The sequence below is a fragment of the Elgaria multicarinata genome, chromosome 4, assembly GCF_023053635.1.
Source record: "Elgaria multicarinata webbii isolate HBS135686 ecotype San Diego chromosome 4, rElgMul1.1.pri, whole genome shotgun sequence".
Classification (NCBI taxonomy): Eukaryota; Metazoa; Chordata; class Lepidosauria; order Squamata; family Anguidae; genus Elgaria; species Elgaria multicarinata.
The window spans coordinates 84,441,010-84,464,941 of NC_086174.1; the positions used below are offsets into that span (position 1 = coordinate 84,441,010).

General features: G+C 40.4%; 1 protein-coding gene across 2 annotated transcripts in view; it reads left to right on the forward strand.

Moving 5' to 3' along the window:
- MTCL3 (MTCL family member 3) overlaps window positions 1–23,925 on the forward strand; it is a 31,117-nt gene extending 7,192 nt beyond the window's left edge. Inside the window, exons 4-8 of one of the 2 annotated variants that reach the window (XM_063124701.1) lie at window positions 1,658–1,729; window positions 3,130–4,305; window positions 9,557–9,935; window positions 20,540–20,709; window positions 23,846–23,925. In XM_063124701.1, coding sequence (XP_062980771.1) covers window positions 1,658–1,729; window positions 3,130–4,305; window positions 9,557–9,667 — 1,359 coding nt within the window. In that variant the 3' untranslated portion in view covers window positions 9,668–9,935; window positions 20,540–20,709; window positions 23,846–23,925. Of the gene's footprint in view, window positions 1–1,657; window positions 1,730–3,129; window positions 4,306–9,556; window positions 9,936–20,539; window positions 20,710–22,099; window positions 22,279–23,845 lie in introns of those variants that run through there. The other variant, XM_063124702.1, reaches the window with a different exon arrangement.
- The last annotated feature ends 7 nt before the right edge of the window (window positions 23,926–23,932 follow it).

Consider the following 23,932-nt stretch of genomic DNA (forward strand, 5'->3'; position numbering starts at 1 on the left):
CTACTACACGATATATATACAGGGATAGATAGTGATAATTAACCTTATTTATTCACAAATATACCTGATGCATCAACCTGTATGGTCATAAATGGCAAATTTATTCATTTATTGTGAATAAATAAGGTTAATGATCACTATCTATCCCTGCATATATATTGTGTAGTAGTGTGCCTTGGGCACTCTGTAACCATTAGATTATTCATACTACTGCCTTCCTTTTTTTGCATGCAATTCCTTTAAAATGACATAGTTATGGATTTAGTTTATTACTTTGAGTAATAAGCTAAATTCTGTAAATTGTTTTAGAGGACATGTTTGGGCACTTTTTAATGGAATATTTACTTATCTACTTAGAATATTTCTAGGTTGCTCCTCTGTTCAATAATGGAAAAACAAAAAGAATAAAATGCATAAATGAATAGATCTGTGTTTTCATACCAGGAACAGCTTATTATGCAGTTTCCTGCAGTGGAATAAGGAGGCCGAGAAGAAAGAAGTGTGTTATGGATTGCATCCAGTGGTGTCCTTCCACTAGCAGAATGGACACTGCTGGTGGATCAAATTCCCTCTGTCCTCTGGGGACCAGAGTTCAATGCTCTGTTTTCATGAGCGGAAGTGTGTATTAGCAATGGAAACCAGGCACAGCTTGCTTAAGGAAGATAAAATTGATTCATCATTCTGCTCTTGAATATATTATTCAGAAGTAAATGAATGAGACTTCCTTTCAAGGGCTTGGGGCAGTTTTTGGGTGGCATACACCTAAGTAGTTGATCTGAGATTATTCTTTTCTTCTTCTGTAATTAGGAGTATTATAAGTACCCGGTGATGCCATACCACAATAGTTAAAATGTTAATGTTTTAAGCAGGGCCCAAAGATGTGTTGTTTTCTACAGGATAAAGGGTAGCATCTAGTGTATCCAAAAATGGGGTTACAACTGCTTCAGATTATGAATAGTTTATCTTTTGTTTCTGTTCATAGAACAAATAATAATAATTTGAACAGCAGTTAGAAATTGTGGTTCCCATGGAATGACTGAAGAATGGGGCAACTGGGATGAGATCAGTGTGCAAAAGGATCCTGGCAATGTGGACTTCACTTGCCAATACATCCCAGAGCCCCAGGAGGAGAAAGGGTTATGTACTCCCTCCACTTGCTGCTTCTCCTCTACAAATTCCTCTCTCACAAGGGCCAGGCCATGCTGCTGTTCTCCCATATTTTTGTGAAGTTCAATCTAGATCAAACAGTTTGCTCTTTGTCCAGTCACGGAATTTCTATTCCTACATTATATTGAATGCTTGGCTGGGATGTGTTACAACACTTCAAAATTAACAAATGCTATCCTATAAAGCATCAGTTTATCCAAGTCTGATAAACTCTAAATGACATTTAATGCTTTGTACTAACTCCGTGCTTTGTTAGTGCTTTGTGTGAATTCCGTTGCTTCATTTACCTTCAGGTTCAGGCTTGATAACCATCATTCTTGATCTTATAACTTTCATTTGAGATGACTGTAACATGGTCTGTTTCAGTAGCTCACTATTGAACCCGGTTGTTGTTGGATTGCAACTCCCATTAACCCCTGACCAAGCTGGATTTGCATTTACTATACATATGCAGTAAAATATTTTATTACATCTGATCTTTCTTTTGCAGCTTTCTATGAAAAGAAGAGGAAGCAAAGACTTGCAGAAATCGGAAAAAAAGACACAGCAGACACCCACTGAGGTGAGCTCAAATACTTCTGTCTATCCCTTGATACCATCCAGTAAACCTTCTGGCCATTGGTGGCTATGGAATGCAAAAATCCTTGAATGAAAGACTTTCCTCAGTCAGTGGTAGCAAAACTGTTGCTGTTTTTATAGTGCTCTTTCATGGCCCAATGTACTTTAATAACTTTAATGGTATATCTAAGAAAATATATAGGATTTTAAAGTAGTTTATCTTCTGTAGCTATCATTCTGATAGTTAGAGAGGAGTTCCTAGCATCTGTACTCCTAAAATTTAAAGTCTGAACTATTCTTGATCATTACTTCCATTACCATATTATTTTGAAAAGATGTCACAAACCATGTCTCACTGACATTGATTGCATTTCTCTTGATAATGCCAGGGCTCAGAATCTCAACTATTCGTAATAGCCAAACTTGGGGCCCTTTCACATATTACATTTTTAGGTGAACCCCTATCCTTAAAACTTAATGACCTGGTTTGCATATAGCACTAACTCATGGTTTATTTAACCCATGGTTAACCCACGGTTTGTTGCCCTACCCAGGGTTTCTTTGGCAGAGAGTTTGTTTTCTTAATCCCTGGGTTGTTTGTTTTCTTCTTCCTTCACCTCTCTATATCCTGAAAGCCTTTGTGGCTCAGTAGTATTGGTATGTAGAGTGGCTGGTTGTTGTTTTTAACACTGTTGCCTGCCACCTCTGTAACCTGGTGACATAACCAATGAACAACCCATGATTCTGCATTCACACATAATGCCAACCTATGGTTTAAACAATCCAGAGTTCACAACTCAACAACAAACAATGGGTTTTTTTTTTGGGTTATTCATGTTTAGCAAATCATGGTTTGTTTACATGGTTGGGTTTGCACATCATGACAACTCAATGTTCTACAAACCCATATGTTAAATAAACCATAGTTTGGCATTGGCCCTGTTCAGAAGACACCTTAAACCGTGGCTTTAAATATGGTGAATAAGGCTTTTTGCCTTATTCACCATGGTTAAAGCTGTGGTTTAAGGTGTCTTCTGAACAGGGCCATTATGTGTGATCCAGGTCATAGAAGAATTTAGCACCAGACCTTGTTTGATTTTTTTGTTTTCACTTCCTGAATGTTATTAAATGCTGTTGAATAGGCTTTGGGGTATCATTATTCAGGGAACACAGTAATGTTTATAATGTAGATTTTGTAACTTGTTTTTACAGTTGTTTAGTTTTTGAAATATGGATCAAGTGGAACCTCACTTCTATTGAAATTAATGGGAAAACTCCCATTGAGTTCATTGGGGCCAGTATTCTACACTTTATTTTGTAGAAGGGGGAGTGAAAGGAAGGAGGCTGAAGTGGGGTCCTTGCTTACATGTAAAGTAACAATTGAATATTCTTTTCCTTTATAAGGAGGACAATGAAGATCTGAAATGCCAGCTGCAGTTTGTCAAAGAGGAAGCTGCCCTGATGAGGAAGAAGTTGGCCAAGGTAGACAAGGAAAAAGACAGATTTGAACATGAGCTGCAGAAGTATAGATCATTTTATGGCGATCTAGACAGCCCCTTACCCAAAGGGGAAGCTGGAGGCCCCCCTACCACGAGAGAATCAGAACTTAAGCTTCGTCTCAGGTTAGTAGAGGAAGAAGCTAACATTCTGGGGAGGAAAATAGTTGAACTGGAAGTTGAAAACAGAGGGCTGAAGGCAGAACTTGATGACTTAAGAGGAGATGATTTCTCAGGAGCAGCCAACTCCATGATGGGGGAGCAGAACGAGTCTCTCTCTGAATTACGGCAGCATCTGCAGCTAGTTGAGGATGAGACTGAACTTTTGAGGAGGAACTTGGCTGATGTTGAAGAACAAAACAAGCGCATCACGGCAGAGCTGAACAAATATAAATATAAGACTGGAGCTCATGACAGCTCAAGGCACCATGATAGTGCTAAGATGGAAGCACTGCAGGAAGAGCTCAAAGCTGCCCGCTTGCAGATCAATGAACTCAGTGGTAAAGTCATGCAACTTCAGTATGAGAACAAAATCCTGATGTCCAACATGCAGCGCTACGACCTGGCCTCTCACCTTGGGATCCGAGGCAGCCCCAGAGACAGCGACGCTGAAAGTGATGCAGGGAAGAAAGAAAGTGATGACGATTCTCGTCCCCCACACCGCAAAAGAGAAGGGCCCATTGGTGGGGAGAGTGACTCAGAGGAGGTCCGCAACATCCGTTGCTTGACCCCCACTAGATCCTTCTATCCGCCACCAGCAGGATGGCAGAAAAGCTTCACGGATCGGCAGCAAATGAAGGACATCCGTTGCGAAGCGGAACGCCTGGGCAAGACGATAGACCGCCTGATTTCGGACACAAGCACCATCATAGCAGAGGCAAGAATATTTGTGGCAAATGGGGACCTGTTTGGACTCATGGAAGATGAAGACGATGGCAGTCGCATACGGGAGCACGAACTTCTATATCGGATCAATGCCCAGATGAAAGCATTTAGGAAAGAGCTCCAGGCCTTCATCGACAGACTAGAAGTTTCAAAGTCTTCGGATGATCGAACTACAGATGAACCTTTGTCAGTGAGTCAGGTAGATTTTTACTCATAAGCCCTCTAGGTAAAAGGTTTTCTCAGGCCAAGATGTGGTGTGGATATTCAGTCTACATTTTCTGAAAATGATTATTGTATAGTAAGGGTGCATCATTTACATGCCTGTGGCTTAATTTTAAACCTCCCAAATCGTAATTTTCAACCTACTCCTAATATTGGGTTCTTTGGGCTACCAAGGGCTAGCCCCAGGGATTAGCATGGCTGGGCACTTGCTGGGACCCACTCCTCAGCAATGGGCCCATTGCCAAGAACCCTCTGGCCCCACTGCTACTCCACTTCACATCAGTTCACAGCCTTTTGGCTAAGATCAACTCTGTGTGCAGTGTGCTGCACTTCACTTTTGCTGCTGGCTTTCTCGTCTGCCCTTTCCCTCTTGTCCAGATGATGGGGCAAATGATGTCCGCAAGGAGGAGGAACTACTATTACTTCCTGATTGCTTGCTTGTTTGTCTGCCAGCTTTTAACCTGGCAAGCGACTAGGCAGTTGTTAGGAGAGACAGCAACAACTGCTGGCTGTAAGGTGGAGGTAGTCCCATAGTGAATGGGGTGGCACAGCGGGTGACTTACCTGAGGGCCCTCCAAATCCTGGAGCTGTCATTAGGGCTACAAATGGCATAGTTTAGCATAGGAATAAGAAGTGGCAGAGGTGCATAATAAGGAGAGGGATCAGCCAAAGGTTGCATTGCAGTTTGTCCTGGGGTGAGATCAGTGGGCAGAGCCACCACTGCTGCTCCTTCAGCTCTTACTGGATTATTATTATTATTTATTATTATTATTATTATTTATTATTAATATTTATTTATATAGCACCATCAATTTTCATGGTGCTGTACAGAACAAAATAAAACAAAATACAAAACCCTGCCATATGGCTTACATTCCAAAATCACAGTAACAAACAAACAGGGAGGGGAAAGGCCAACCAGCATTCAAAATATGCCCCCTGTTAAAACAGTAGTTGTCTGCTAGAGGTTCAGAGGAAGCCCTGCATAATATAATAGAGAAAGTAATGTGACAGAAGTGATGGCTTACAGAGAAATACCTGAAATCCAGCCTCATAGATAGAACTGACTTAAGGGCATGAACAATAAAACTGTTTGGATAATTATAACTTTGGATAAAGAGAAGGGATTACATTACACAGCACCACAGGCATGAAGGTTTATGGAAGAATGGCTAATCAGCATTTTGTAGGGCAGTTATGACATTATTCTACCCACTCGCAACTTGCCGGTAGACACACTTGTGAACTAAAACTCTTCAGGGCTCTAGCCATCACTGATGGATTTTTCAATTGCAAATGGTACGGACAGACGATATTTTCTCCCTCTCCTGCTAGAACGTGGGGTACTTCCATGAAATTGATAGGCTGTCCAGAACAGTCTCAAAGAGATACTTTCCCACACATCACATAATTGCCTCATTGAATTTTCTTCCAAAAGGCATGGTGATGGCTCTTTAAAAGGATTAGACAAATTTATGGATATAGGGTTATCAATGACTCTTTGTCAAGATTGCTAAATGAAACCTCTACATTCAGAGGCAACATATCTCTGAGTAGCAGATGCTGGAATACATAGCAGAGGAAGATTGTTGCCTTCAGGCCTTTGCGGGGGGTTCCAAAAGTTAGATCAGATAGAGTTTTGGTCTGTTGTTTTGTAACTTACTCACATGCATTGCATCCAAAGGAGTAATTCCAAGAAGTATCTCAGATACTTGATGAACAGCACAAAGTGAGCAACACGCCTTCTACTAATCTGATGTGACTATAAGATAGTTTTGCTTTCTAACAGGGGTAAACAATCTGGTGCTCTTGAGATGTATTGGACTCCAATTCCATAATCCCTGACCATTGGCCATGCTGGCTAGAGCTGATGGGAGTTGTAGTCCAAAACAAGTGGACTACTCCTGCTTTATAAGATTTGAAAAGCACATGAGATCATCATAATGATCTTTACAAGGTCATTTTTGAAGCCATTTCCTACTATGAATATAAGCTGCTGTGGACCTGCCTATTCTTGGCTATGGAAAGAGAGAAAAGCCCACTCACAGATCTTTGCAAGCATTGGAAACAACATGGTCATTTGAGATGCTTCAGTCCAGAAGATATAGTAGTCATCCTGAAAAAGGTTTCTGCATATGGATCTGATTTACTGGATGTGCCGAGTCTAATGTAGATGGGTGGGGAGAGACACCCAGGTCTCAGAAATAGCGGGAATTGCAAGACAGTCCCTCCTGTGCCGTAGCTTCTGAAATCCAGCTCTGTATTTCTGTGCTGCAGCATAAATGCAGCATTCTATGGCACTTAGGTTTCCTTGGAATGCAGAGATAGTATTCAATCTTAATAACACATTGTAACATTTCTATAACATTTTTGTCTGTGTACGGACATCATGACAAACCACAGTTTATTTTCATGGAAACAAATCTGTGTGAGACTGGCTCGCGCAATCACCCCTGTCCTCTCTACCATCGTGGCCAATAGGACAGGTCTGGAAGGGTTTGCTTCCAGTGTTGATTAATTACAGCTCATATTATCTGAAACTGACAGACTGCACTTAATCTTAACTATGGTTTATTTGAAACATGCCAACTTCAAATCATGGATTATGAAGCTGGCTTGTTTCAACAAACCATCATTAAGATTAACCATAGTTTGTAGTTTAGACAACACACTAAACTCTAATTAATTGAAAATGGAAGCAGAAGTTTTCAGCCTCAGAGACATGCCCAAGTGGAGGCTGCTCTCATGTCTTTGTGATAAAGCAGGGTGGACTGACGTAAATCAAGGTGATTTAAATCAGCAAGAAAAAGAGTTGATTTAAATCATTGATTTAGATAATGTTTCCTATTGAAACTTTTTCATATATGTTACATTACAACTAAATAGAGTATTATTTACTCTGCTTCGTTTCTTACAAGCAGGCTTTGCATCTCTCTTGTCTTGCTGTATATATTTTGCATTCTTTCCTTTTTACCTATAGATGGAATTTCTTTACAGTTTCCCATATATAGACAGTTCGAGGTTAACAGCACAATCCTATACATGTGTCCTCATAAATAAATTCCATTGATTTCAATGGTGCTTGCTCCCAGGTAAGTGGGTATAGGATTGCAGCCTTAGTATAAGAATACAGGAAGATGCAGACTAGACAATTTTGTCTTCTCTTTTCCTTTCCAGTGTTGCTCCTTTCTGCTTCACTCTGTCTTGACCCAGTCTTGCCCTCCCAAAAAACAAAGTAGCAAACAAAAATGAAATGTTCATGACTAATAAGTCAAAGCAAGATTTGATCATTACTGGGCTGAAAAAAATCCAATGTATTTTTTTTTAATCCAAATTTTTGGCTTCTTGTAAAGCATCAATTTTTATCCACACTGCTATACTGTCTTTCTGTCTTAACTAAGTCCTCTGACTTGATTGGCCCAACACCATCACATAAGCAGAGAACAACAATCCTGAAAGCCCAGAACTTTCAAGAAGCAAGAGCTGTTAGTTAGACTGGACATTGCCATTTTCATGAGATGAAAAAACTGAAATTAATGCCCATATTTGATTGGTAGGTAACTTCATTTCTATGAGACAGTAAGTGTAGGCTTCGCATGTTTGTGATGAGATTCATTTGTAATTATGTTATTTTGTAAGTTAGAGAGAAATTTAGTATTTTATTTATTATGTGTGTGTGTGTTTTTAAAAAAATGATTTAATTTTTTTAAAATCGACTTTTAATAATAAAATATAGTCCAAATGTAGGCACTGCTTTCACATGAGGCTAAAGATTTTAGAACTAGGGCTGGTTTAATAAGAGTCACTAGCTCTAAAGCCCATATATGTTGTGGGTCAGTGGGCTTATATGTACTTATGATATAATTTGCGAGGTGAGGAAAATGCATGCACGCCCCATTTCACAGGCTTTCCCCCTTACAAACTGAAGAAGGACCATGAGAGTTGTGTGTAGGCAAGTACAGATGCATGCATGTATACCTAAATTCACATGTTACATCGTATGCACAGTGAGAGGTTGCAAATTCAAGCCTAGTTTGCTACTAAATCAACAGGGTTTCCAGCGGGCAATTGTCTGAGTAAACCCACAGTTATATGTTTAACCAACAAATGGACAGGTTGGAATATTTATTTATTTATTTATTTATTGAATTTATATACTGCCCCATAGCTGAAGCTCTCTGGGTGGTTTACAAAAGTTAAAAACAGTGAACATTAAAAAAAAATTATACAAAATTTAAAACCATCAAAAATATAAGAACAACAGTATAAAACAGTATCCATTTTAAACAACAATAGTTCTGGGTCCAGAATAGGCCTTAGTTTGATACAGCAAAGCTTTCAAGCATTGTTATGCATCATTCGGAGTTAGAGGCATTGTGCCCACCCCATCTGAGTGAAGTCACACCCGCTGGCATCCCTAGGCATGGCCCCTGCCATGGTTCCTTCCCCCATAGGCTAAGAGTGGGGTCTGCCCACTTCATTTCCCTTCGAGGGGGTTGCCCCACACCAGAGCGAGGGACAGCGGTATAACTCTGGCCCTTGGACTACCCTCCCAGCTTCAAACTTTATTGACTGCAAAAATATGCTCTAGTTAGGGATGTTTGCCACGTGGTGAGCAAAGATGGTACTGCAGGCTTCAAACGTAGAGACATACTTGCATTAATTAAAATTAATTAATGCATTGTAAAACCCTAAGCGGTGTATCCCTAAGGTCACCTTATTATGCATGCCACGTTTCAGGTGTCTAGGTGTCATAGTCTCAGAACAATGGTGCCAATAGACAGAGGACATTTTAAAAGTCTGTGGTAATAAAGGAGGATGTGTGTCTATCACTAAATCACAGATACTTAAAATACAATGTTATTTAGCTACTGCAATTGAAATGAATAAAACTGAAGAGTGAAATTAAATTGAATGAGCTTACAAAACTAAAAAAGCATGATAGCATTTTGTCTTTACTTTTTTTTTTTTTAGGGCATTTACATCCAAGCATGTACAGCTTGCTTCAAAGTGAACTTGCGCATATCCATTAATGAGCATTTATTTTTAAGACAAAAGCAGTAACAATGTTAGTTCTTTTCAGAACCTGATCTGCTAATACCAATCAGATCTGACATACAAAATCTTTGCAAGGCTAGGCCACAAATGTTGATGCTTTTCTTCTCAAAATATTATGTTTGTTGTTTCATTAATATAGCATTATCTTGTCTTTGTATTTACTTTCCCAGATGTTCCAGCCTATCATTTTACTTATTCTCATCCTTGTATTATTTTCATCCCTTTCTTACACAACGATATTTAAACTTGTCTTCCTTTTCACACTGTTCTTTGTGCTGTAGACCTTTTTCATCATTTTACCATTCATTGTAGCATTATTTTCAGTTTGTTTTATTTTGTCCATCCTCCCAAGATAAGAATTTCAAGAGCTATAGTTTCTGTAGTAAGCACCGCTGTAAAAACACTGAAGACTAGTCGCTTGAAAGAAGGGAAACCAACCAGTCTTACACCACCAAAGGACGAATCACAAAAGAAACAAAACAAAAAAAGTAGAAGAAAAAAGAGAGATCTCCACCACTGAATCTGAATACTACTCATCAAAAAAGCAAGGTAAGTCTGTGAAAAGCAGGTCTTTTTTTCTTTTCTTTTTTACATATATATATATAAACTTCATTTTTGCTTCTTCTCCTCTTCTTTTTAAAGTAATTTTGGGATGGAAATGTAATGCTAATAGTTCTTTTTACAAAATTTAGAACTACTGCACTTTCTCCTGCAGAACCCTTGTATCAGAAACACAAGCTAACTAAAACCCACTGCAGTTTGTGTCATGCAAGTGTGAACGTAAAAAGACTTTGCCCGACCTCTGCTCCTGAAAGAAGTCTCCTTTGGGAGTTGAACATGCAACACCTCCAGATTCCAAGATCAGTTCTCGGGCACATTGAACGGCTTAATGGATTTACAGTGAATTGACATCTACGTTAGGGCTATAGGGTGGTATGAAATCTCAAGGGCAAATGTAGGCCTGGCCTTTATTGGCCAAAGTTGTGATGAGACAGAAAAAACTGCAAAATTTCTTCTCCTGTGTCATGTCCCTTTTCTCTGCCCCCATCTCCTTTCCCATGACTGCTGTTCATTTAGTTCACTTAGCCAGTGTTTGCACCATTTCCCCCCATTGCAAAAAGGTTGAAGTGCCCTTTCTAAGGCTTAGTTACCAGCAGGAAGGGATTTAAGCTAAAGTATGCTGGGTTTTTGACTCCGCCCCCTTTTGCCTTTAGCCCCACCCACCACTGGAATGTAGCTCCCCAGAGCCTCTCCTAAAATGAACTCTGCCCTTGGGCTGTAATTTCCTCTCCCTGTTAACAGAACAGGAATGTTACCCTCCTTAGAACCTGGTGTGGTGTCTATATGCTGCCAAATTGAAAGGAGATCAGCCCAAAAGCCCGCAGCATCATTGCTGCGAGGCTAAATCGAAAAGTGTGACTGTGAGTTGGCGGCTGTGTCATTTAAACAACGCAGCACCACTGTGCAGCCACTACGCGGTTAATAGAGCATATAGCCACTCCCAAGGTCATCCTATTCCAGAGGTCTCTCATAGATTGACAAGTGATAATCTGGCTGAAGTCTTTCATTTAAAATGTGACCAGTTACCTGCCTTTACATCAGACAGATTGAATAACAGAACCCTTAATCTTCCTCTCTCTCTGGTTTTTTTTAAAGTAATCAGGATTGCTTGGCAACAGTCTCCTTCAGCTTATATTTTTAGGGATTTGTAATGTGTCAGTTAAAAGAAAGAAGGAAAGAATCCCTTCTACCCAAAGCTTCTCATATAAATTCTTATCACTAGATTGGATTCTCTTCCCCCCCCCCCCCCCCGTGTTTTTTATCTTTCCCTTGGGTGGGTAGGTGGATTCAGTTTCAGTGTTGCTGATCCAAACCCATAAAAATTTAAAAGTTAATGATACATCTGTGTTGGCAATAAGATGGTAATTCTAGGTGGTTCCCTCCCCTCCCCTTAAGTATAGAAGTCTTCACTCTCACCCACAAAATGACAGGATTTACTGTAACTACAGTAATTTTAAATAGTGCAACATCCCACCGCAACTCTTATCATTCCAGACCTTCATGGGTGGTTTTAGGCTGAGACATCCAGCTCAGTCACACCAGCTGGACTTTGCATTTGGCAAAGGTCTGGAAACACCGGCTACAGTTCCACCTTTGCAACAAAAGGACAAATTAGGGCCTTAGCCAGACCTAAGGTTTATCCTGGGATCATCCCGGGGTCGTCCCTGCCGGCTCCTAGGATCCCCTGTGTGTCATTTAGATGCACAGGGATGGCCCCGGGACTAGCTAAGGCCTAGATGTGAAAGGGCCTTGATTGTTCAAGCCTTGATTATTCAAAGTCTCAGTGTTTTTGGGTTTTTTGTTGCATAAGGTCTGAAAAGAAAGCCTACTCACATTCGCTTGAATGTGAGTAGAATTTACCATGCAGTGGGGACTCCTGATAAGGCAGACTCCACATGGCAAGGTGTGAACTGAAGGGGCAGGGCCAATATGCCAGGAGATGTAGGGGGAAGGACCAGCATGCACAGCCCCATCCTTCTACCCACTTAAGCCATCACATGTTCAGGCAAATGCCTGAATATGGCTACTGTAAAAACAGTATTTCCACTTCTTACTTAAAGCTGTTCAAGACACACAGCTTGAGGCTGGTTCAACGGGGAGCCAAACTGAGTGAAAAATGGTCATGGGAGCAAATGAGAGTCTTCACAATGCTTACATTCATCCTTTATTTATTTATTATTCAGTTTATGATGAGGTTCCATGTTAGAATGCTCATAGTGGGCTAAAAACTGCCTGTCACCAACTAGTATGTGAAACCTCATAAGGGCAGATCTACACCAAGCAGAATATAACACTTTGAAAGTGGTTTGAAAACAGTACATGGAATGTGTCCTGGGCCCCAACAGTTGTTATAACTGTTATAACCATTATAAAGACGTAGTGTAGATCCTGCTTTAGTCAGGGCATCTTCAGATAGACATTTTTTCATGCAATCATCTAGGCTGACCATATGAAAAGGAGGACAGGGCTCCTGTATCTTTAACAGTTGTACTGAAAAGGAAATTTTAGCAGGTGTCATTTGTATATATGGGGAACCTGGTGAAATTTCCTCTTCATCACAACAGTTAAAGCTATAGCTGCAGTATAGCTCCTGCAGCTTTAACTGTTGTGATGAAGAGGGAATTTCACCAGGTTCTCCACATATACAAATGACACCTGCTGAAATTCCCTTTTCTATGCAACTGTTAAAGATACAGGAGCCCTGTCCTCCTTTTATATGGTCACCCTACTCTACACATGCCTCCCAGAAAACTTTTAGCCCTTTCTATTCAAGCTCCTGCTTACACGCACAAGAGAAGTGTACTCCTTCATCACAATCCCCTCTGCATGGGGGCAGGGGAGGCAGAACTCTAATGATACAGATTTCTGAACTTGTGAGGAGGTGTTTCATTTCATGCTGATAAAGGGGAGGGGTTATGTCAGATAGGTGTACAACCAATAACATCCTGCACAGCTCCACCCACCCTTGCAGATGGCATATAGTGTTAAGCAAAAGAAAAACTGTCTGTATAAAGACCCCATTCAAATCCCGAAAAGAATCCAGAACAGGAAGGAGCAGTAAATCACTGGAGAAAATGCCCCATCTGAAAACACCCTCAGTGGCTGAATTTCTATGATTTCAGAGAATGCCCATGTTTCACATCTCCAGTTGCCATGGCCAAGATCCAGCAGCTCCTACTTCACACAGGACACCTGCTTGTTGTAAATCCTGATTTGGGAATAGTAGAGAGAACTTGCAGAAATTGGAGAAAAGGATTGTGTGACCAACCTCACACTCCCCAGTCCTAAAGATAGTGAAAGCTGCTGGCCCAATTCTATGAGCCTCCAGTTTGCACAATATGGTTGCTTGCATGAACCCACACTCAAGGATATCTAGGAAGGCTTGCATGATTGAAAACATATTATAATATGACCTGGCTGTGGAAAATGTGTCTCTCAGCTTACTTGCAGGACCAGTTCCTGGCTTTGGGGATGACCCAAGTAGAAGCTATTACTGAGATATCTCCATTACACACACTTGCAGAGGAAGTCTGTTGAACATGTGCAAACTGATTTCACCTCTCCAGTGAATTAAAAATGGATGACCTATGCTATTACTATAATGTTTATGAGCTGCTGTTAGAGGCTTTCTTAGTCTGAGGAAGTTCAGAAACATGTAGAAAGGCTTTTTGTGATTTGGATTGGTTTTGTACTGGCTGTGTAGAATTGCTAATGGTCTGCAACTAAGGCAGTTAGTACATTCAACTTGAACTAACTTGCATCACTACCTTCACTCAGCACTTAATCGGGGCTAAAGGCAAAAGGTGTGAAACCAAAAATACAAAAGTTACAGCATATTGTAGTTTAAATCTGTTACTGCTGATAACCGTAGGAGGCTTTTAACCTGCCGCTTTACTGAGGCTTCTACTTCTGGATTCTTTGTGGGATTAAGATCGGCTCCTCTGCGTAAGTTCCACACACACACACACACCCCCAGGAGATTTCCCTTCTGTTCCTTTCTATATGTTATACAACCACTAGGTGGTGGTATAGTGGAATTACATAAATACACCAGAATTTCATAACACCATTCAGGATACACCAGACTATCCTTGTTAGAATCCCCGCCCCTCACGATACTTGCTGCAAAGCTCAGGAGAGGCCTCAAGGTGGAGGATGTTGTATGAAGCACTTGCAAAGTACCCTGAGTAATCATGAGCACACCATAAATGCCCTGTGGAGAAAAGCTCTAAGCCTTAGGAAAGTTGTTTCAATCTTTTAGAATGTGGGGGGAGAGAAAGTGATTGATGCTTGGGGAAAAGAGAGTGGGGCCATTTGTGGAACGCCAGGTGGGCTGGATTTGGCCCCTCAGGCTTTGACGTCCTCCACACCGCAGTAAGCTGTGTCTATATCTGGCATCATCTTCGAGGTCCTCTTCCCTCTCTCTCTATTGGGAAAGTTGCTGAGAAGGGAGTGAATATGGGTCTGGACCAGGGAAAACAGAGTACTGTTCAATTAGCCTTTATAAAATTTTTGTTCTAAAATGTATCCAGTCTTGTTAATTCAGTTTTATGTATTTTATATTTACTGTTCCCTGCCTCGATCAAAATGGAGAGGCCGGTAGGAAATTATTCTTATTATTGCTGAGCTTAGGTTCCTCATATGGATGCAGCTCACAGACAGCTCTAGACCATTGGGAACATTGGTGAAATTTGAAAAAAGACTCCCTAACCCAGCTTTAGGCTTTCAGTTTTCAAGGATCCTAGTGATGTATGGTTCCTTTAAACCCTTTGGAGTAGCTGCTTTTACTGTAGGCAGGTCACTGTTCCCCGAGACAACAAAGAAATAACAACAGGTAGCTCACTTTACTCTCTCCTCCCTCCTGTGTGTTTGTGGTCCTGCTTGACCTAAACACAACAAAATTAAGTTACTTATGGATAAATACTCCACGGAAATAGATTCTGGGTCACATTGGTACAGTGATACTGCAAATAAAGCAAATGGAAATTTGAAGGCTCTGTTTCAAGGGCAAGGATATTTCTTTCCTCTGAAAATATTTGTGCCCAAAGCTCCTGATTACAGATATAGTAAGACAAGGGTCTGATGATGTGTGTCACCAACACTTTGGAATCAGAAGTGGGGGGTGGGGAGCAGGTGAAGCAGAAATATACTCAGCCATTGAAAAACAGAAAAATTGCCAGAAACAGTGCCTAAATGTGTCACAAAAAGAAAGAAATATGAACTGCGACTGACCTTCAGGAGTTGTTTACAACATGTGCAGAGCCTGAAGAACATCACACTCCAGTTCCTTTTTGCTTGGCTTGGAATAGACTGGATTAGCATTATGCTGCTGCTATGACAAGGGAAAACAAAATGCAAGACTGAATTCTGTTTGTGAATAGAAAGTGGTTACCATCAAACGATGTTGTGAGTGCTGGAAATAAGCATAAGTGAAAGTGATAGTCCTCTATTTCCAATAAGCCATGTCATAAACATTGAACACACCGAATAATAGGGATGTTTGAAACTGCAGCGTGGCTCAGTCCTCCGCCTCCCGAATTAAACTTGGAATTTTCAAACATGCAAATAGTGATGGAAGTGAGGATTAGCCTACATACTGCTGATGTCAAAATGGCCCTTAAATCTGAATTGAGAGATCCTTTCTCTTTCCACTGTTCCAAGCATAATGCTGCATTTTGGAAGCTGTTCAAAAGTCATAGGTTTCTTAGATTTTCCAATGTCCTGTTTGTACCTCTCTTGCCCAACCTAGTGAAGCAATTGAGGAGAAGTAAGTTGGCAGACAGACATGCTTGGTTGCAGAGATATCGAGCATTATTATTGGATATAATGACAGTTTCCCCAGCTGCTGTGGATTTTGCTTAGTGGTGATAGCTTTATAGTGCTGTGAACTGTATTTGCCAGCTTATGTAGCATAGCATACAATGCAGTATCTAATATGTCTGGGCAAAATGCAGAATCTTCAGCATTTGTAGAAATATATGACATTTCTAGCCTTCATGACTCTGCAGAAAAGATAGACCATGTGGGAGCAGAAGCAGATAACATGTCACAAACCAGAAAGGCTTTACAGTGGTCTGGGAGCAGAATGTCCCTTTCACCTTATGGCTTTTAACCATACACTGTAAACTGTACATACCTATTTCTCAGAAATGAGACTGGGATCCTTCTCTCTGCTAGTTGTCCATGTACAGGAGATATGGCAGATTCTACCTGCAGTCTGAAGTGGTTCTGGTCCAGAATTCATCTCAGAGTTGTGACAAAAAGGTATTAATTTGGAATAATATTACAAAGTCTGGGGCATTGCCTCTTCCTTTCTCTTGTTGTCTCAAACACAGGACAAACACAGATTGTCTCCTCAAACTGAATGTACCAAGACATTTATCAGGAAGTGGGTTTGGCCCCTTTGCTAATATGGCACTTAGCAACTTCTGCCTAAATCTTGGTAGTGCCTGAAGAAAGCTGTCTTGACTGGCTGGAACTGAAACAGGATATATGAAGTAGGGTTCAGCAGCCTGGATAGTGCCTTTAGAGTTCTGGCTGGTTCTGACTGAAACCCAGAATGGATTTACAACCCCACTGAAACCAGAGCTACCAGCCTCCACTGCCCACAGTAGAATTTCACTCCCAGGATATGAGGGGTTGGGAGGAGCCACAGGACCTTGAGGGCAGGACTAAACATGTCCCCCACAGCCCTGCTATATCCACATTACTCTTTGCTCCAACAATGCCTGAATACAGCTTCTGCGTTAATGTTTACTGTACACTACAGAAGTCCATCTCTCTCTCTGTCTCTCTCTCTCTCTCTCTCTCTCTCTCTGAGCCATAAAGTATACAGAGGCTAAGATGCTTAGTGTCTTATAAATCTAAACCAGCTCCTTAAATTGTGCTGATATAGCTGGCAATAGGAAGCCAGTAGGGACTTGGAATATTATTATTCTGTGCTCCAAATGACCCTGACCACCCACCCATCATAAGGTGGGGTCACTGCATTCCATTGCAGCTGCAGCTGTTGAATAGTCTCCAAAAGGCAGCCATGCAAAGAATTCATGACACATAGGTATTAATGAAGTTGATTAGGCTTGTTGTTCTCATCCTTTCTCATTTAGTCTTTTTGCCAGATAGAGATTGATAATATTTGTCAAATATTCTTCCAGGCAGAAAGAAGCCTTCCACATAGAAAGAAGCCACAAACTGGACAGTTTGTTTGGAGTGGGTGGACTGGGGCAGTTACATATAATTGAATGAACTATTATTTTCAAGAAGAAAAAAGAACATATGAAATATGTTTAGGAAGGTTGCTACCATAACTGTACTTCTGACAGTTATACGTGCATGCTCCAGCAAATCTAGGCTTCTTTAGAAAAAGACAACTGCCTTTTAGAAAAGAAATCTAAAACTGGCTATTGTCATAGCTCTAGTATTTACACAGGCTGTTTTGGCGAGGTTTAAAACTGGGCTCCACTATAAAACCTAAAAATGTCCTGGACATGGAAGTTGTTTACATAAAATACGAGAAGATATAAAGTTACAGGGCTGGGGATTGGAAGAGGCTTTAAAACCATCCTCCGTGTGCTGACGTCACATGGAAACCAGCTGCTGGGGTGATGCTAAACGGAACTGTTTTTCAGTTTGCAAAAAGTTGCAAAGTTGATCTAGTAGAGTTCTAAAGGCTGTCCTGGTGGGGAGGCTAATGCCTTTCCTTTCTCTGAAGAATCAGTATTTTCAATAGAGGGAAAACCCTTCCCCACCTCACTGCTTCCACTTCTACTTTAAATTTTTACTGACTTACTAGCAAAGGGATCCCTCCTCTACAAAAGGTAGGTTTATTACTTTGTTTTTGTTTGTTTTCCATTTTAACAAGAATATTTTCAGAAAGTGGTAGGCTTAAACGTTGTGTCCAAAGGGTCATTTAGACTTCTGTCTAATTTTTCCTCCTGATTTGAATGTAGGTCAGTAATCATCTTCATGAGATGTGGATTATTTAAGGAGAGCTCGCATTGGCTTTTCCTAAACAATGAGTGAGAGACCAGACATCCCATCTTTTTACGCATTTGATTTTTTAATTTTCTCAGCACGGGGGTGTCTTGGACGTGCACGCACGATAGCCCAGATGCCTGCTGCTGGTATGATCAAAGCTAACGGTTTTGTAGTGCGTACTCAAAACCTGGCACAGCTAAATGACTGGGTTGCTTGTAAATCAAAAGAAGGCTATGCCTGCCTGAGAGCTGCCTTGTGCATCCACTTTTGTTCATCTCAGTTAACACATAACACCTCCTTGGCTTATGTCACTTGCCTGTTATTTTTAGTAGCTGCTCTCCATACCCCCGAAGGGTATTTATTTCAAACTATTTGGAGTTATATGTGTATTTGGGTGCAGAGAGTGTGTGATAAAAGGAGAGTATAATGGTAGGCAGCATTTTTTAAAGCAAAGCTTGTTTATTTCGTGGAAGGGAGAGAGAGAGAGAGGAAAGTGCCACTGATGCACATGACATTGATTGTTCGCCTAAAGTTTATTGCTGTATTGAGCTTCTGACCTTGTCTAGGACATGTTGAAAAGTGTCAGGACAGCACAAGGACAGACGCCCTGCTGTTCCCCAAGGGAAATGAAAACCATGTTTTGCTGTGGCTGATTGTTATTTTCTTGCAAAAGGAAAACATTTCCTATTTGCATGCAGAAGTAACTTTTTTGTACATGTCTGTGTGTCTCTGTCTGTCTGTCTGTCTGCCTGGACATATGTTTACAAAGGAGAAATAAATTCAGTTCTAGTCACTCAGGCAAAGAAGGGCTCATCTGAGAAGAGAAAGAGATAAGGGGAAGAGCTGAGATCCTCTAAGGAATTTATCCACCATAATACCAGCTTGAGCATTTGGAACAAAATTAAACAGTGACCCACTTCCCTATGGTGTAAATATCAGGCTTCAGTATCCACAAAATCAATTAACAAGAAAATGTGAGAGAAACAGAAGCAGCGGCACAAATGAAAGGAAAGCATATACTCTTGAGAAAGTCAGAATGTTGCTTGGCTAGAACGTTGCTTTCTCTAAGTTGTACCTACAGGTGTTTCTGGGCATAAAATACTTTACTCAGGTCTGGTAGTACTTCAAATGGAATAATTTCCAAATGTACTTATAATCTTTATTGTGATTAAACTTGCAATGACCCTGTGGAGAAGGTCACTATTGTCTCCATTTTATAGGGTGAGAAGATGAGGCTCACAAAGTAACTTGCTTGCAGAATGAATCCAGGGCAGAAGTCATTTCTCTTAACTGCCTGGCCACACTAGCATGCTGCATAAGATGCATGTGACAATGTGCTAATGTTCTAGGAGTGTTTGGGTAAGGAGGAACCTGTCATAGGGCAAGAACTTGAGCTATGTGATGCTCAGCTCTCTTCTGGCCATCTCATTGTACACTACACGTAATTTAATTAGTCCTACTATGCTGTTCCAGAAATTGATTGCATTGGGATTGTCACCAGTGTGGTTTAAGAAATAATGTTTGGTGGAATTGAACATGGAAAGAATTGATATAAGCAACCAAGCAATAATTATAGAAGTGCTCTATGCTCTTTAGATTTTTAACATATTAAGGTGCACTGTAAATGTAGGCATTATATTATAGAGAAATCAATACACATTAAGGTTTATTTTCATGCTTCTGCTGTAATATTTATCTTTTATCCTCAAACAGATTTTCTACTTTGTCCCTTTATTACAGACCTGTGCAAAGTGAATCTTTCTGTCCAACCTCCAGTTGTTTTCGACCAGAGCTCCCATCACCCCTGACCATTGGCTATGTTGGCTGTGAATGATGGGAATTGTAGCCCAAAACATCTGGAGGACAACAGGTTGATGAAGGCTGCTTTATACTCTGCAATTCAGATGAACAAAAAGAGGCCTCCTTTGAATTCCTCTGTACTTTATTTATTTATTTATTTATTTAGTATTGCATTTGTATCCTACCTTTTTTCCTCTTAAGGAACCCAAGGTGGCGTACATAATCCTCCTCCTCTCCATTTTATCCTCACAACAACAACCTTGTGAGGTAGGTTGGGTTGAGAGTCTGTGACTGGCCCAAAGTCACCCAGTGGCTGAGTGAAGCCTAGAACCTGGATCTCCCAATCCAACACTTTAGCTACTGCACCACACTGGCTCTCATGTTTCAGCATGTCTACTCAAATGTAAATGTAACACCCCTCCAAAATATACTTTAAGGTTAAAAAAAAAACTTAAATGCAAATCCAAGTATTGCACATTATTGGAAACTTTGAAAAAGTACTGAAATGGCTGCACATGCTCTTCTTAAAATGGTATTTAGAATGCAAAAGAGGTTTCAGTGCAGTGGAAACTTTAACTAAACGTTTGTTTTTGAGAAATAGTCACTTCAGACCCTGGCACTGAGTTAGAGCTTTGGCCTTAGAAGTGGTGGAAGCTTCATCTGCTGGCTGCTTCTTACATGAAGCCAAGACCTTTGCTTAAACAATCAATCCCTCTTGGCCTTCCTTATGAAGAATCCTGGGTTGTCTTTGAGCAGCTCTGCTACTTGCAGTGACCCTGAATTGTAATAAAGCCATCCTGAATTTTCCCATGCAGGTATAAACAGATAAAGAATTTGATGAATCCCAGTTCAGTATTGGAAAACATTTGAAGCAAAACTGAGAGAGGAGGTGGCGGGGAAACACCAAGCTGTTTGGAGCTTCAGAGTCCAATGACAGACCTGGGTGAGATCTGGAAAGACAAAGGCTGAATGCTGCACCACACAGGTAAGTCATTCAATGGCATTTGTGTGATTTTAAGAAAGGGTGGAGGGAGGGAGTTCAACTGCCCATTTATGGGTTGATTGTATTTTCAAAACTTACAGCCTACATGAACTCCCCCAAAAAGGAACTCAAGGTGGCTTTCAAAAACCGAGGCCACATAATATTAAAAAACAATAGCTTGGATCCAGCAAAAACGCTCAGCGGATGAAAGAGGGCCTTTTGTCAGTGGGTGGCTTTTGTTTCAGGAGAACTTTTGCTCTGGCAGAACAGGGGAGCAGAGAGAGGATGCAATCTTTGCTACTTACCCACCCTGCAGTCCCCTATGTTCCCCCAAAATGTGCTCCAGAGGGTCAGGGAATCCTCCGGAAGAGTTACGGAGGTTGCACTGTGGGCTGCAGAAGGACACAGCAGTTGGGGTTTGGACTCCATGGCCTTATGGGCACCTTCCAACTCTACTATTCTATGATTCTATAAGCCTTATTATTGGTTCCCATTCTCCAGCCTTGACGGTTTGAATTCAGAAAATACAATCAAATGTTTTTAAACATGCAAAGCAGGGATGCACAGAAGGTAGACTGCAGGTCAGCAGCAGACCACTGGCCAGTTTCTAGTTGACCAGCTAGTGCACTGCAACACATCTAGAGGGTGCTTGGATGGAAAAGACTGATCTGGTGCCTACTGGTTGTTGGGATCCTTGCAAAGAATGCTGGACCAATTGGAGTCTTTTGTGTGATGGCCCCCAAATTGCATGATGGCTCTCCCTAAAGAGATCTGCCTGCCACTGACTTAGTTGACTTTCTGATGCCAAGTGATGACCTTTTTATTCTCCGAGGCCAGTGTACCATACTGTTTGTTTTACTCCTCATATGTTTTAAGTGGTGTTTTAAAATTACCCTCCTTCCTACAGATATTTAATTATTTATTGCTTATAAAAATAAAATACTGCTGGTTTTTTTTTAATGTTTTTTCTTTTAAGTGGCAGTATTGGTTTTATTGAGTTTGCTTGTATTATGTATGTCACCTGACAGTTTTGGCTACAAGGCAAACTCATTCACAAAAAAATAAATAAATCTTGGTCCGATCCTGCAAGGTGCTTTTTCTGCTTGTAAGCAAAAATGAATTGTTTAAGATATATGCCTTCAGCCTTCCTTGTTTAGCGATCTTGACTTTCCACTTCTGCTTTTTACATTTAATACATTTGGGTGGACTATGGGAAGTCTTGAAAATCTTCCTCCACACCCCTTAAGGTAGACTATGCAAAAATGAAGTCAGCTTCCCGCTGTTGTAGAGTGGTTTGTTTGTGTGTGTGTATTTATATATGTTTATTGGGCAGAGGGGATGGGGAGATACGTCAGTGCAAAATTATTTTCATTACTAAACTTACTATCTTTAGATTCTAGGCTGTCTTGTCAAAAAGCTGTGTGATAGTAGAACATCTCTTGGCCATTCCAAGTCTTGCAAGATTGTTAAGACTTAAGTTTCCATTGCCAGACACACTTCAGGGAGTGCAAAAGTTGCTCAGCTGTCTGCAACAGCCTTGCATTACTTTGCAAGATTGGGACACCCATGATCTGGAGAGGTGCTTCAATCTGAATGTGTATTTCTTATTTGTGTGAATACTCCCCCTCTCTCTCTACCTGTTATTTAAATGCATGTTCCTTTTCAATATCCTGTTTTTAAAAAAATGAAGGTGGAATAGTCCATTGGTTGACTGATTGCACATGTAATAAATAAATAAACAAATAAAATCTCTTTTTGCATAGGTTTTAAAAATATTTTTATTATACAAATATGTTTAAAAGCAAAGGAACAAATACAAAGGTGCAATTCCAACATTATAAAAGCAAATGTAAAATATGTAAATAAATCAACCAATTGTGTCCTTATAGGTATACCATTGACAATCTGTATACATGCATTTTTGTGGGGATTATTTCTGTTCCAATATAATACATGCTTTACCAGTCATTCATAAAGTTAATTGTAGCTCTTTTGCTGGACTGTGTCTTAATAATAGTAATTAGCTTATTCATTAACATCGTATTCCATTTCTTTCTCCACCATTCCTCTACAAATGGAGTTTCATCACAGTACTCCTTTTGTGCGATAAGACTTCTTGAACATGGTTATAAATTATTAACCAATATCCTGTACTTTTTATTATTATTAAATTGTGCAAACCATTTAACTCTGCAAATTTATATGCCATTACTGCCTTTGGTATACAGATTATGTGTCTCCTATTACACCTTTAATAGCATTTTAAAATCTTTGCAGAACCTTGTATGGTTTTGCAAAAGTGCCAGAATTTTTTTTTAAAAAAAACATCACTGCATTTCCAACATTATTTCAGTAGTAGCACTGGACATTTTTTTATAAAAATAATGCTCGCAAGCATTTAATGTCATTGCATTATTATTATTATTAAAAAGTTAGGTGCTACATACGTAAAGAATATAAAAACATAAGAGGAGCCATGCTGGATCAGACCAAGGATCCGTCTAGTCCAGCATTTTGTTCACACAGTGGCCAACCAGCTGTTGACCAGGAACCCACAAGCAGGACATGAGTGCAATAGCACCCTCCCACCCATGTTCCCCAGCAACTGGTGTACATAGACTTACTGCCTCTGCCACTGGACATATCAGGACCAGTAGCTAAAGATAGTCTTCTCCAGGAATTTGTCTAATTCCCTTTCAAAGCCTAATAAAATGGTGAGCATCACTACATCTTGTGGGAGTGAATTCCATTGGTTAACTATAAACTGTACGAAGAAGTATTTCCTTTTATCTGTCCTGAATCTCCCACTAATCCGCTTCATGGGATGACCCCGGGTTCTAATATTCTGAGAGAGAGAGAGAGAGAAATGTCACCGTATCCTCATTCTCCACATCATGCATAATTTTGTACACCATAGAGGGACTATTGTGCAAGTCCCTCTTTGCATAGATTTTCAATTTCCACCATTTCCATTTTGTCACAGATTTATTGTGTTTCTCTTTTTCTTTTCTTTTTTTAAAAAGCAAAATCTGTAGAGATGAACTTCACAACGAATTTTTAGTGCAAATGACATCTGTGGGTGTCTCAATTTCCCCTTTCCTCTTTTTTCTTCCCCAACCTCCCCTCCGCTCCCAAGAAGCTGGAGCTCAAGGCAAGTAAGCTTTGTTCCAACTTAATCAGTTCCACATTCCGGGAGAGACTTAGCAGTGAAAAAGAGGGGCACAAG